The following is a 14520-nucleotide window of genomic DNA, read 5'->3' on the forward strand; positions in this document are numbered from 1 at the left end:
GGCTACTTAACTGACTCCCTCTCTCCGCCGACGCGGTCCCTCGATGCAGGATCAAACATACACCGCGGGCGGGGTCCTGAAATATCGTCTACACCGTTTTATCTCGTATCCTTGGGGGCCAGTACCGAAGCGAGGAATCATATTCTGATCGACGGCAAGTGTCTCTTCGCGCAGCCAAACTTGTAAGCCAAGAATTTGAGAAACGAGGATTGATGCAATATATATCTTATCAATCCAACGTTGCAGAGAGGGCCAATCAAGTTGGCTTTCTGAAAAAGGTTCATTCCAAGGCGACGCGTGTCGTTATCTAGCTTGATTCGGTCAAACAACGGGTATCAGAAGATATTGTACTCACCGGAGATGATATTCGGAGGGTTCTCAATACGGAAGACATCTACATTGACTCTCAAACGCCGGCATCATGACACGGCGACGGGGTTGTCAGATGACCGAGACTTATTGTTTGATGCTACTTTTGTACCCCCTTTCCAAGAAAACTACTATCAGGTCAATCCGTGATCACACCTGCCAGGTACGTCTATGGATCATGCAAGAGCTTGCCTTAGCCGCTGAGCTTGTACTCTTGATCGGAGCTAATGTTGTAACCTGGGATATGCAGCAATGCATATTGAAGGATTCCGGATCCGGCTGGCTGGAAAAAGCCGCTCATGCACATAAGACGTTCGACTGGAGCTTCTGATCCGATGCAAGAAAAGCAGCCACACAGATGTGGGAAGCGTCGCCTAGCATACGCTGCCCAGGCCAAGCAACTTTTACCGTAAAGCAGAAATGCGGCGAGAGCTGATAATACTGGAGAAGGAATGTGAAGTGGGAGACCCGACATTTCGACCGAGAGAAGTTCTGTTCCGGGTTTGATGGAGAATTTCAAGTGCCAAAGCGGCTCAGACCCGAAGGACAGAATATTCGGCCTGTCGAGTCTTGCCAAACATGGTGAAGAGAGTTTCCTATCGAACAATACTGTGATCACTTATGTTTGGCTCGAGATCTCTTCGAGTCTATCCAATCGCAGCCGGTACAGAATTGTCAAAGGCATGAGTGTGGTGGAATTGTGGAATATGATCTTCATCAAAGGCCCTACTCTCTTGATCCATATCGTGAAGCTCGATTTCAACGGAGAGAATATGTTTCACTTTCATGTCGCATCGGTGAGGCCGCGTTTCATTATTCAATTACTCCCACTTTTATGGAGAGTAAGCTCTTTTTAGACGAAGCTTTCGTCCTGTGATTGCTCGATTTGTCGAGAATGGTTGTATCCAAAGTTGCAAAATCTCTCCAACCGAAAAACCCGTCCCTTGGGTTGCATCCGCATTGTGCAAATCTCACTTTTGCTTCTTGCGAAGGACCACATCTGTACGAAAGAATTGGAACTGCCTGGCGGGTATTATTTTCCTTGGGAAGGGAGAATTGGAAGGGAAAAGAAAACGCTACTCTTTCTTGATAAACCACCTCCCTTTCATAGAGGGCATGGAACGTAGGGAGCATCAGATTAAAGAAAGCTGGATGGCGAGTTCTCCACCTCTGCTTGAAAACCTTTTATTCTATCACCCTGAACAAGCTCCCATTTCAGAAACCAGTCATTTCCCCAGCAGATGAATGACTATTTGGCCTGGTTGCCAGTCTCCTGTACATCGGGGACATGACCCACGGTATGCCCTGAGCGAAGACAGCATGAGTGCTCTGCCGCAGGTCATCGGACCAACGGGACTTCGCCACGGAAGAGGAGAAGCAGTCGTTAACAATCCCGGTGACTGGAGGGATAGGCCGACGGCACCCAGCCACCGGCAACCCAGGCTGTGTTTCCGCCTAGCCGAAGCAAAAGACAAGATCACCGTCGATTCCTCCATGATGTCGCGAATCAACCACATCACCCCACCAGATGTCCTCACCCACGACATCTCGGCCCGTCCAGACCTCTTCCAGAATCTCAATCACGCTCGTGAACATGGGATATCCGAACGTCTCAAACCATCGCCGACAATATCCGCGGATAAAATCTTTATGGTCATCATCATTCGTTTCGGCTCCGGCCACTAAGATCACGAAGAGAAGTTGTTTCAGAGTGCCTGATGACGGCGAAATCGAACAAACATGGTCCAGACTCACGCGACTCAGATATTTCAGCCTTGCGGTCATATACGACGAGTCCATGTATCGGTCATCATCCGAGAAAACACGAAGTGCATAAATCAGCAGCGAATGCCGTATGGCTTCGCAGCAATGATACGTGTCTCGTGCTTCTTGGACTTTCTCTTCGTCTCTGGAATCCACGTCTTCATCCTCGCCCGGAGGCTGATAATTGCGCAAGTTGCCTTCGACTTGGGCGATAACGGCTTTGGTGACGTTCATGCCGCGGGACCACCGGTTAAATTGACCGGCCAAATGGGCAAATTGCATTAATGGAACAAGAAGTTCTCGCGGACAACCGATGAGCTCGAAAAAGGTCCAGAACTGTGAACTCTCCCATTGAAGAACGGCCTCAAAATATGTATATGGCATTACGCAGGGCCGACGCGATACTAGAGCCACCACGGCGTCCCACCTAGAATTACTCGGTCAATTTGGGTTTCTTTGGGTGAACCAGGCCGGCACATACCACAAAAGCATTGTCACTTGTGTTTGAGACCGGAAGGATAACGACCACACGTCAATTCCTCCAGACAATTCGAGGAGGGCATACGCATGTGACAAATGAGTTCTCCAAGGATTCAACGCCGACTCAATAGACTGGGGTTTTTGGAGCGTTAGCAACATGATGGACTCCTGAGCATTTTGGCTTACATCGATACACCACAAAGCCAACAACGTATCCAACGCACTCAGGCTTTGAGCCTGGATCTGGGGATTCTCCATCGCCGCCCTGTATAATGCCACCGCCTGGTTCTTGTGCTGGTAGAACTCGATCGATGGACTGTTCTGGACGGGATATCCGTCTCGATGGTGGCACGCGAGCGCGATGATGGCATGGAGCAAATGCTTTGAGCCTCGAGATGTCTCTTTGCGGTATCGGAATGGATTGATATCCACGTCGGTGGTGATCGGATACGTACAGAATTCTCGGTCGTCTGCGTGCGTTTAGAACTGGGTAAGGAATTTGGACATGAATACGACTTACATCTGTCTAACAGAATCGAGAACTGGTCTTCTGTGGAGGAATAACGAACCGGAGTCGGGACGGAGGAGAAGTGACGGGGGCCAAGATCAAAAGCTCTCTCGAGTGTGCTTCGTCGTCCAAACCCTATTATATCGGATTTGTCAAAGAAGCTATGCCATGGGCTCTCGTTCGCGGCGGGCTGTGCTTGACCGACTTCTCCACCCGAGGTCGTAGTATTTTGTGGAGCGGCATCGTAGAGCAACAGAGCCAGTTCGTCGTCGGCGTTCTGCTCAAGATTGCGAGGACGATTCAGGCTTTGCATTTGCATGCTGAACATATCTCTTTGCTCAAACCACGTCAAGGCATCTTGGATTGCTGAAGACTTGTGATAGCCCATTTGCATCCCCATCTCACTCGGTAAGAGCTCGGAGTCGTGCCCTTGCGGCTCCAGCTCCTTAAAAAAGACTTGAACTCGCTCTTGAGAATGGCAAAACAAACCGTCATCAGCATCTTCTGCCGCCGCCGTCGATGATGACGGGAGAGACTTCCTCGATCCCGATTTCGATTCGCCTCGGGCCACAGCCTCCTTCTCAGGGACATGGACATTACCATGGCCGTCGAAACCTCGTCCGGTCCGAACGTGCTTCTTCCTCGGCTTCGGCGGCCAACTGGACACAAAAGAGAAATCTCTCGCCGGTGGTTTCTTGGTTGTTGGAACTCCCTCGACGACGTCGGTTTTTGATTTCGACGTTGACGCCGTCTTCGTCCTTGCAGGAGAGGATGAGGGTAGTAACGGAGGGCACTCAATCCCATGTCTTCGCTTACTATCCACGCCGCGGCGGGCTGGTAAATCGCTGCCTCTCCAGACTAAAAGCGTTTGAAAACCTTTGCAGGAATCCCCAGATTTAATGCACGTGGAACAGATGGGGCGTTGGCGATCACAAGGGCGGTGCAGGGATCGGCATGTGTGACAGTCTGTCTTTGCGCGGGCGAGAGAGTTGGTTCGCTGCGACATCGTTCCCTCTTATAGCCAAAGATTCAAGGTTTCAAGATATTACCCGGCAGAACAAGGCTCTGGCACAGCCTTGGCCTTGTGAGATGGCCGAGCTGGTGTTGAGGCACGGGTGTTGTTTTGTTTGACGGAAGGTCTGATGATCAGGTTTTGTGGTGATATTAAAGAAAACCCCGGATTGATCGAAGGTACGGCTATCTCAGGGAACTGGGCGTCGTGGACGTTTCATATGTAACGGGAGATAAAAGACAGTCGGCGGAGGAAATTTCATTGTTGGTACGAAAATCGATTCACTCCGTTATGGAGAAGGTAGGAAGCAGAGCGAAGAGCGTGTATGGGGTAAGTAATAGGTGAATTTGTCACTCCACTGACATTGTCCGGCTCTAGACGTTTTGAGTCTGGCCTTATCCTGATCAGAGTTTAGGAGCAAAATCGCTGCAAAGCTCATTGGTGTGTCTCGCCAGAGGCATTGATACGGAAAACCGGAATACTCCACAGAATGGTCCGGCCCGGATCCACTTGATAGGAGGCACCAATCAGGGGATTGGAGGGCTTATGGGCCAAAGGACTGTACTTGCGCCAAGGAGCACCAGGTTTTGCCTTTTCGAAAGTGACAACCAAATATTGATTCTATGCACCAATACAGGACAATAGCATCTGAGCGAGGTCAATGCCTTCCGTGGAAAAACATCACCGTCTATCTCCCGACGTGTCGACGCTCTAGCCATCGGAGAGGCGGGTATGACAGTCCGGTAAAGGCGAATGCAAAGATCAGCCCGAGTTCGCCCCCCATGTCCCCTATCTGTCGAGCCACCACTCCAACGTACCACGTCTGATTCATACCGAGGACAGCACCAACGATGCCCAGCAAGAAGCTGAACACTGCTGCCACGCCCCAGGGTAATTTGCTCCGCGTTGCGTATGCATCAACATTATACCCAGTCTTGCGGCGGAATATGAAGTCTTCCTCCATGACGATCGTGAATAAGGCCATGGTCCAATAGCCGATGACACTCAAGAAGTTGCTGATGATGGTCATTAAATGGCTTCGACCCGCAATTCCGCAGATGGCGTAGATCAGGACTGCTACTAAAGTCCAGAACAGTCGTGGTATGACGGCAAAATAGGAAGTCAGAACCTGCATCGACAAGCCCGCCGAATATGTGTTGGGGATGTTGTTTCCAACAAGACCTGCATCATATGAGCGAAGGAACTTTCCACCAGGATCGAAATCGTCCTTACCGAGGAAGAAAACCACCATCAAGAACGTGCCAAATCCACCAACTGGTTCCAGGGCGGTGCCAATGAGAGCGCCGTATCCCTGATTGTAATAGATGTCAAGCCATTCCGGTGTGCTCCCCAGCGCGCCTCCAATGGCCAGACCAACTGACTGGAAGAAGACCACAGGAACCACAATTCCGAGCCAGGTCAAGGAGAACGTCTTCCATCGAGGAGTGGAAGCGGGATAGGTGATGTAGTAATCACTTGCCATAGGCAGGAAACCCGACCCTGATCCGAAGCAGATGGTAAACATGGTCAGAAAGTTGCCCGAAAAGGTCGCCCCGGAAACCAGATTGGGAGCTCCCGAGTCGAACTTCCTCGAAGCAATGGCGCACAGGATGATGGTGGCAATGAAGCCGGGGATAAATGCGTATCGCATGTAGTAGTGGACCATGCTGTATCCAAAGCCCGCAATGATGAAGGAGAGAACCGACAGGATAATGATTCCGACGACCAAGGGACAGTCGCCTCCGGAAATGTAGTCGAGGATCTGACCTCCGATGACCACGCCGACGAGACACCATCCGAGTTCAGTAACGGTATTCACCAAAGCAACGAGTTTTGCTCCATACCAACCGAAGGAAAACCTGGAGAGAATGATTTGACGAAGTCCCAAGCGTGGTCCAAACGTGCCCATGTAAGCGGCACACGACGCGCCCAAGGACGTGCCAAAGAATACGGCGAGAAAGCCATTGGTCACACTGAGACCGAGCCATGAAGGGCCAGCTAAGATGCCTGTGGCCGTGGTTGATATCACGGCCGAGCAGGAGAACCACAAAAACATCATGTCGAGGTAGTTGAGATGAGGATCGCGTTGATCGGCTGGGACCCGTTCAATGCCGCGACTTTCGATGTGAAGCTTGCGATCCAGGAGAAGAGAGTAGCGCTGGATCTTCTGTAACCACGCACTGCTTTGCAATTCGATGTCGCCGCCAGTCACACTCGTGACTGGGCTTTCCGCCTTCTCTCGGGCCTGAGTTTTCTCGGACATGATGCTATTATTCATTGGGTGTTTCGACACTGGAGGCTTCCGTGGTTGACGTCTCGTTTGAATACCAGCCGTTTCAATGGGGTGACAGGCTGACTCCACGTTGCCGATACACAGGCCGATTGAGGAATTGAATGAAGTGACAACAACGTTGACAATGACGAAAGTCCTCGCAAGGATATGTCGAGACTCTGAAATCGTCTGCGAGGTCCAACGTGAGGAATGAAAAACTCTCTGCTGTACCCGGTAATTTAGTGTTCGCCCTATACCGCCCTTCCGCGGAACCGGTCCCATGTAGTTGCGCGTGGAACCAGTGAAAGATCCTCCATCCGTGTGGGGGGGTGTCTGTAGAACGAGCCAATGGTCTTGTAATGCAAAGAGAAGCGTGAACAGTTGACAGTGGGACCTGGCGAGCATCTCGGCTCTACGGTCAAAAGCCTATGCTCGGCGGGAGATTTGCCTTTTTAGGCAACCGAGAATTGATAAAGTTTACATTAGCCCTGGTCCGACGGTCAGGCCACCAGAAGGCCATGACTTGGTCTTCGGTTGAGAACTGACACACGTATCAAATTTGATCAAATGCTCACCCCTCCTTCTCCAGACGGTGAATTCCGTATGGATTTCGCATTTGCTATGTGGTTAATGGGTGGGAAATACCTGATCAGGAAAGTTTGTCAAATAAAATTTACCACGTTTCCTGAGAGTCATTTCGGATGTCACCACTACCATGGACCTCCTCCACTCGGTTATTACGGCGTAATGGAAATCGAAAATGGACCTTGAAGTTGCTGGTTTGAATATGTGAAACTGAACACTGGTCAAGCACTCAAGGCCAGCGAATATTCGATCGTTGCGGTTTTATCAGTTTCTTCTGGTAGACGTACCGTTTGGCATGATGACGCTCTCTGATACTCCTTTACCTGTGGTGGACATTGCTCCTTACCTCGGTTCGACATCCACGCGTGCAGAACGCGAGGCTACCTCCCATGCCGTCCATTGCGCCTGTCGAGACTTCGGCTTCTTTTATCTGGTGGGACATGGAATCCCTGAGGAGATGCGACGGGAGATGTTGCGCTTAGGTCATGAATTCTTCGCTTTACCGCAAGCCGAAAAGGATGAACTCTCCATCTTTCAGAGCATGGACAAGATCCGTGGATACGCTCGACTAGGCGAGAATGTTACTTCTGGGAAAAGAGACCTCCTGGAGGGATTCGACATATATCGAGAGTACCCGAACCCGTCGAAGGAGATGTTGCGTGGTGCTCAGCCCTGGCCTTCACGACTACCGAGCCTGAAGTCCACGGTGTTGGACTATGTGAACCGGTTAGTGAAGGTGGGCCAAGCGTTGATGCGAGCCATGGGTGACGCTTTGGGTGTACAAGGAGGTGCGAAGGCCTTCGAAGAGATGATCGGGGACCCGTTTTGGGGATTGAAGTTCGTCAACTACCCGCCGCTTCCTCCTTCCGACACCGATGGGAGTGACAATGGAATATCTTTAGGAGAACACACGGACTATGGTGGTCTGACATTTCTCCTCGCCGACGATCATATCAAGTCGGCCCTCGAGGTGGAAGGGAAAGATGGTGGATGGATAAAGGCCGATCCCATTCCCGGAGCTTATGTCGTGAATATCGGTAAGTGTTTTCCTGTTGTGAAACAGCCATTCAAGGACTGACCAATGCAGGTGACATGGTCAGTGTTCTCACGAACAACCGATATGCTGCTACGGTTCATCGAGTTATCCATCGGGGTAGTGAACCCCGGGTGTCGATTCCGTTCTTTTTTGAACCGTCACTGTCAAGCAAGGTGAAGCCTCTCGAGGCATGTCTCGGTGGCACAGAAAAGATGCCACAATCTGAAGTCAGCTATTACGAGCACATGTGCCATATGCTGTAAGTTGTTTCTTCCCGTTGTAAGAGCATGCATCATTCACACACGACAGATACGACGGCAGGTTCGTCGAAGAAGGGAAGAAGATTGAGAGGGTGCTGGTGAATGAAATTTCGTTGAGGGGATGAAGCTCGACCTTCTCTTCTGGGTTAGGAGTGGAGCTAGTGATGTCAGAAGGTCAGTGTTGGGAGAGTCACAGGGATCTGTCAAGGAGACGCCTCCGTCATTGGAAGAGGGATGCGTATAGTGATTTTGTTGACCATTCCCATTCTCAATGGGAACCGGCTGAGGACAGTCAGACCACCGCTGGCAGAGTATATTGTAATTTGTACAAGTCAACGCCAGTTGCAGGGAAATTTCCCGTCGAATTTGGTAGCGTAGGTGCTGGGGAAGGCCGAGGGGTCGCCTATCTACGCGCAGGGTTGTCGTCACGTGGATTCACGTGAGTTAATCACGTGCTAAGACTACGACAACAGCTTCTTGTCGCCACTATTTCTCCCCTCGATGCCACGTCGACTTTACTGTCGAGCTGTCGACCAAGGTCTTTTCTCGCAAACCTCCTCTCGGGTGACGATGTACCACCACAGGACTCTCCACGGGTTTAGCACATTGGCATACGCTGATTCTCAAAAACAGGGATAGGCAGGGAACGTGGCATGCACAAACCTGAGCTGTTCCTCTTAACGTCTAATGGACGAGGTGCGAGCCACAACGGGCAAACAAACTTTTTCGGGAGCAGACCCCCTCCTTCCCGGGAATCGTCAAATGGCAGGATGCCACAGATCACGGAGGCTGCGATTATCCTTCGGATCTCCACTTTTGATGTGGACTCTATCAAAGAGAGAGGAGACCGCGCCGTTGGAGGAATTGCTCATCGCTGAGCCTTCGAGATTTTCGGAGGCAGTGTCCGATGTTGTCGCGTCATCAACGTAAAATTATTCAACATGATTTTACAAGCGGATTTGCATTTGCTCTGCTGGATGCTTGACTGTTTGGTCTTCGGGAAAGGGAGATAGTCCTGGGGAGAGAAGGTTGCTGGGACGCAGTAACCGGTAAAGTCGACTTCAGGTTGAGGAGGCCAATCCGGCGGTAATCCACCACACCCGGCATATTGCAGCAGAAATGGCGATGGTTAGGCTGACTGAAAACCTCGAACAGCTAAGAGGCCAGCAAAACAAACTCAACTCTCAACGTGGCTTTAAAAGCGTGTCGGCTCCTGTCGGAAAACTGTTTTCATTTCTTCAGAGCGGTCTGTTACAGCTAGCAATATTGGGTCGGCAGCTAAGGCTTTGAAGATGCTGATTGTTGACAAGAATCTTGATGTCTTATACTCGCCAGAGTGGGTTACGAGATGGCTCACCACTAGACCCATGGCAACCCAGGACGTAACAGGGCACACACGGTCCCTTGTTCAGACTGTTCTCCTTTGGGCGATCGCACGACGAGCCTCCCCCTGCTCCTGTCCCAGTGCCACAAGTTGCCAAACAAGGGTGTGCATAGGAGACAACACCTTGCAAAGGGCCAGTTTCTTGATTCCACAAAAGCGGTGTATTTATACAGCCTGATTCGTGGCCCGAAAATCCAATTCGAATCTCACACTACTACCACTATCATCTTCATCTCTAGTGGATCAATCAAATGAAAACATGGAGAATTCGAAGCTTGTCATTACCGTCGATTTCAGCATGACTTTTCCCTGGTATGTATCAACCTCAATCATGGAGAGCCTCATTCGTTGACTCGCCATACAGGTGTCGCTTAGTCGACTGAGGAGGACGAGGACCCCCAACCACTGTGTCAGGGCTGGCCTGGAGCATCACCAGACGAAGTACATTACAAGGCGTCGACTCTACTCGCCCATTTACCCAACAAACGAGATTCCGGCAAACATGGGGTTTCTTGGGAAAGTAGACTGTCTTCTTGGGGTCTTCAGGCAGTGACAGGAGAAGAGCGCCACTCTCTCGCCCAAGATCCCGAGCATGTCCAGGACACCATCCACGACGATGTCTGCGAATGGTTCAAAGACTATTCGACCAAAGTCTACCAGCACATTGAAAACACGTTCTCCCCCAACCCAAGTAAGACACTCTGCAAAGGCCAGGCGGGTCGACTCTTATTGACCGCGACTTTACAGATTCCGTGAAGGGTCGTCTCCAAATTGTCGACGAGCAGCGTCCAGGTTACATTACCGATATTGACGCCGCTACAAGGGCGATGGCCACCCACAAGCAATTTCCATCATTGAAATGCAAACTCTCATGGAAGAGCAAACGGCTGAACTTTCCGCGCAAGATTCCCATCGAAGATTTGTCCAAAAATTTTCACTGGAAGCCGCCAATGTCCAAAAATGGTGCATCGAATTCGACCCGGTGTAGTTGGCGGCCCTCTTCGACAAACGCCTCGAGCATATTTATCTCAAACTAGATGAGCAATCCGAGCGAATGGAGCGTCTAAAGAAAGCCCAAGGGTGGTCCGTGCGGTCCATGGTTCTGTCCGGCGAGCTCGGTAGTTCAACCTATACCCGAGAACAATGGCAAAAGCGGTATTGCAACCAGCCCCGCCCGCGTCTGAAAGAGATGGAAGTCCTTCATACCACCGATCCCCAGCTTGTGGTGGCCTGTGGACTCGTCATAGATGCCATGCGGAACTGTCGAAGCTGGGCGCCTGCGCTGCAAAACTGGATCCGTCGCCTCAGCTACGGGTTCGTGCGAGTCGAAGAGTGTGATAAGAGTAAGCACGACGAGCAGGACTGCACGACAAGAACGACCGAATCATAGGCAAGGAGTACACCATGAACCAGATCAAATGGGTCATCCGGAAAGGACAGCGGTTGATACCCAACGATGTGTTCAGATACGACGTGATCCGGCACATCGACCCTAATTGCCCCGACGAGCCCGATCATCGCTGGAGTTCCACCTGCCCAAGCCGCGCTGGCCGTTCTTCGAGCAGGGGAAAGACCACCTCATCGCCAAGTATCAGATCAAAGTCATTGTGAGTGCCGCGGGCGACGTCAAGTTCGAGATTTGGTGCAAAGAGAAGAAGCATTCTGAGGAGAAGGACCTCAATATTGCTTGGGGAGGTGAGAGCTCCCAAGAACTTACAATACTCTCACCATGCGGTATTCGATGTCTTGATAATTTGATAGTCACACTGTAACTCCTCCTGGATAATTGAATGAACCCTTTGGCCGCCTCTTCTGTTGTTGCTTTTTTCACGTCTCTCGTCCATTATTCTCCACTCTTTTCACTACTCAAATAGCGGAGCCCTCCTACTCCTCCATCGACTTGACGCAACGTTACCAAGACCTGCTTCGCAGCCTCTTTCACCTCCTTGATATTGCGTTCGGGCCCTAAAGGCTCTCTCCCACCCCGGCGCAAGGGCGTTATTTTCCAGATACCTAGAGAAGAGTATGTCTTTGCCAGCTCTCGGGCGGCAAAGATGACGGCCAAGAGGAAGATATCAGAAGCTGCCACCAGGAATGGAGGCAAGGTAATCCATGGTCAGGACACTCGTATCCGAGTCTCTTGAAACCACACTGTTGAGCCAAGAGAAGATTGATCGATCGAATCTATCCGAGCGAGGTGCAAGCTACAAAAAGGCCACGAAGGCTGTGGTGCTAGACCCAATGGGGGGATATCTCTAGCGAAGGCGTCAAACCGGACGTGCCAGGAATGCTATTTCGACCAATCAGCTTTGTTGGCGACCGAGAGCGTGCGCGCACTGTGATTGGTCGTCTGGGGCGTCGAGTTGGCGTCCGTAGAAGCATTTGAGGCACCTCTTGATGCTGCTGTCGTTGTTGGTTTTCTTGACGGCCTTCCTGGCTCCCCATTCGCTCAATCTCGGTATCTTGTTGAAGTTGAGTTGCGGTTTCGTTAATAAGTATTTCAGGGCCTCCTAACACTTCAAGAGACAGTAGAGTGAGACATGGCGTAGAGAGACTTCAGTATCATTAAATTGGCGTCAATTTGAGTGCCATCGAGGTTGCTATCAATGGTGTTGGTTGCGAGAAAGTGTTGTCTGCAAGCCGTCCTGAATTAGTTAATTCCGCGAGAGACCTTCCATCACTCAGCTCATTGGCTGAGATAAAATTAAAAGTGGGTAGGTGCGAAATACAAGAAGGTTTTCCGAAAGGGAGCTGGATTGTTAGCGTCTTGGCGCTCCCGCGAAATATCGCGGCGTACCCACGTCCCTTGAGAAGCTTGCCACTGCAAAAGTTGTGTCGTGATAAACACCCGTCTGTATTTTAGCCGGCAATGTTCTTCGAATGGCAATTATTGTCAGGGATCGGCGAACCAGAAGTCTCTAAAGAGTGCACCAAGGAGTCCCTGTCGGTTTATATCAGTGCCAGGCGACATCGACTTCAACGCTGCGGAAGTCGAATAGGGGTATCATCCGCAACGCATGATATTGCCACGGACACGACGTCTTGTGAATACCACGTCCCGGAGAAACAGGGAAGTTCTCCAGAGTGGAAGCCTTGCCTAACTAGGTCACGTGTTAGATCAATGGGAGCCAACAGAGCCATCAGAACACCCATCGGTATCAGAACATTGATTCGCTCCTCCCTAGCTTCCTGGCACTATCTCTCCCTATTCTATTGTCCTCCTAGTTATGAAACTCCACGTGGCAGACCTACAGGCGTGATTCGTGACAGCTATGTACCACATCCTCCTTAGCATCAGAGGCTATATAACCAAGCAAGATTTCTCTTTTACAGATTTCTTCCCTGGCCCAGCCAGCCTTGCATCGTCTACTATGGCTTCACCAACCATTCCCCTCAAACTTTCAGGTCATAGTATTCCTCAAATAGGACTTGGTCTATGGAAAGTCAGCTCAATCTGATCGGCTTCGTATCAGCAGTTCTGATCGGCAACAGGTACCAAACGACTGCGCAGCCGATATCGTGTACAAGGCCATTGAGAACGGTTACCGTCATTTCGATGGAGCATGTGACTATGGTACAAGCCAATGGTCTGGTACTTGATATCTCCACTGACAACAGTATTCAGGAAACGAGAAGGAAGCTGGTCAAGGAATTGCACGAGCGATCAAAGACGGCCTCGTCAAGAGAGAAGATATTTTCGTGACGACCAAGCTCTGGGCGACATTCTATGAACCGTACGTGAACTCATTACGAATTCCCGGCTTGGAAGAAGTGGCGCTCACGGGCCATTTGTGAGCATGTCGAACAATTATGCAAGAGACAACTCGCGGACTGGGGGCTTGATTACTTTGATCTTTACCTCATCCACTTCCCGCTCCCGCTTCAATATGTCGACCCGGCAGAGCGATACCCACCAGGCTGGTCGATCGCGGCCGATAGATGGGAAACCAAGACGAGCAACGTCTCTCTGGCCACAACGTGGAGGGCAATGGAGTCTCTGGTCGACGGAGGTCTGGTGAAAAACATCGGCGTCTGCAACTTCCAGGGTGGTCTGTTGATGGATTTGCCCCGCTCTGCTCGAATCCCGCCCTGCATGCTTCAGATCGAACATCATCCTTACCTTGTGCAGTCACAATTGATGGACCTGTGCAAAGACCTGGGAATTGCCGTCACGGCATATTCAAGCTTTGGACCACTGAGTTATCGGGATTTGCAAATTCCAAAGGCCATGACCGCATCGTTGCTCTTTGAGAACGATATTGTCGCTTCGATGGCCACCAAACACGGGAAAAGGCCAGCCCAAATTTTGTTGAAATGGGCTGTTCAACGGTGAGCTTGATTCTTCGACCTTGCAGGATTGACGGGGCCTGACACGTTCTGGACGCAGAGGACTGATTGTGATTCCCAAATCCAATGATACGACGAGGCAAAAGGAGAACATGGATCTGTTCTCCTTTGAGCTTTCCTCTGAAGAGATGAACGCGATCAGCAGTCTTGACAAGGGATTGAGATTCAACGACCCTGTAAGTCCACTCATCCAGACGCTCAGTAACCGACTTCTTCTCCTGGTTCTTTCGAAGCATTGGTGACAATTACTGATGAACCACCAGGGCGAATACTTGAATCCTCCTCAACGAATCTTTGCGTAAGCCATAGGTGTCATATCTGGATCAGGAGAGGCAAAAGTTGACCCAAGGAGTCCGTGTTGTTGTTGTCTACACGTCCGTGGTTCTTGAGAGGATTGCGTGAGTGGCGGGAGTCGAAGGAGTGAGTGAATGGTTTTAGAGATTGAATTTTTCAAAGGATTTTGTCGATTCACATCTGACCTGCAGTTTCGCTAGCAGTCAAAC

The 14520-nt window shown here is 50.7% G+C and overlaps 4 protein-coding genes across 4 annotated transcripts; 2 read left to right on the forward strand and 2 right to left on the reverse strand.

Moving 5' to 3' along the window:
- Positions 1–1824: 1824 nt before the first annotated feature.
- Z518_07033 (uncharacterized protein) lies at positions 1825–3521 on the reverse strand (the record flags this gene model as incomplete). Its single annotated transcript, XM_013415162.1, has 4 exons — positions 1825–2560; positions 2615–2745; positions 2800–3083; positions 3134–3521. 4 exons carry the CDS (start codon positions 3519–3521, stop codon positions 1825–1827), a joined length of 1539 nt encoding a protein of 512 aa, XP_013270616.1.
- A 1300-nt stretch (positions 3522–4821) lies between these two features.
- On the reverse strand, positions 4822–6396 carry Z518_07034 (uncharacterized protein; the record flags this gene model as incomplete). The annotated part of the gene is made up of 1 exon (XM_013415163.1): positions 4822–6396. The coding sequence occupies one exon, from the start codon at positions 6394–6396 to the stop codon at positions 4822–4824; it is 1575 nt and encodes a 524-aa protein (XP_013270617.1).
- An 889-nt stretch (positions 6397–7285) lies between these two features.
- Z518_07035 (uncharacterized protein) lies at positions 7286–8289 on the forward strand (the record flags this gene model as incomplete). The annotated part of the gene is made up of 2 exons (XM_013415164.1): positions 7286–8027; positions 8078–8289. The coding sequence occupies 2 exons, from the start codon at positions 7286–7288 to the stop codon at positions 8287–8289; spliced, it is 954 nt and encodes a 317-aa protein (XP_013270618.1).
- Positions 8290–13041: 4752 nt separating this feature from the next.
- Z518_07036 (uncharacterized protein) lies at positions 13042–14259 on the forward strand (the record flags this gene model as incomplete). The annotated part of the gene is made up of 5 exons (XM_013415165.1): positions 13042–13113; positions 13163–13244; positions 13296–13408; positions 13467–13999; positions 14058–14259. The coding sequence occupies 5 exons, from the start codon at positions 13042–13044 to the stop codon at positions 14257–14259; spliced, it is 1002 nt and encodes a 333-aa protein (XP_013270619.1).
- Positions 14260–14520: the final 261 nt, after the last annotated feature.

The sequence above is a fragment of the Rhinocladiella mackenziei genome (genome assembly GCF_000835555.1).
Source record: "Rhinocladiella mackenziei CBS 650.93 unplaced genomic scaffold supercont1.5, whole genome shotgun sequence".
Lineage (NCBI taxonomy): Eukaryota > Fungi > Ascomycota > Eurotiomycetes > Chaetothyriales > Herpotrichiellaceae > Rhinocladiella > Rhinocladiella mackenziei.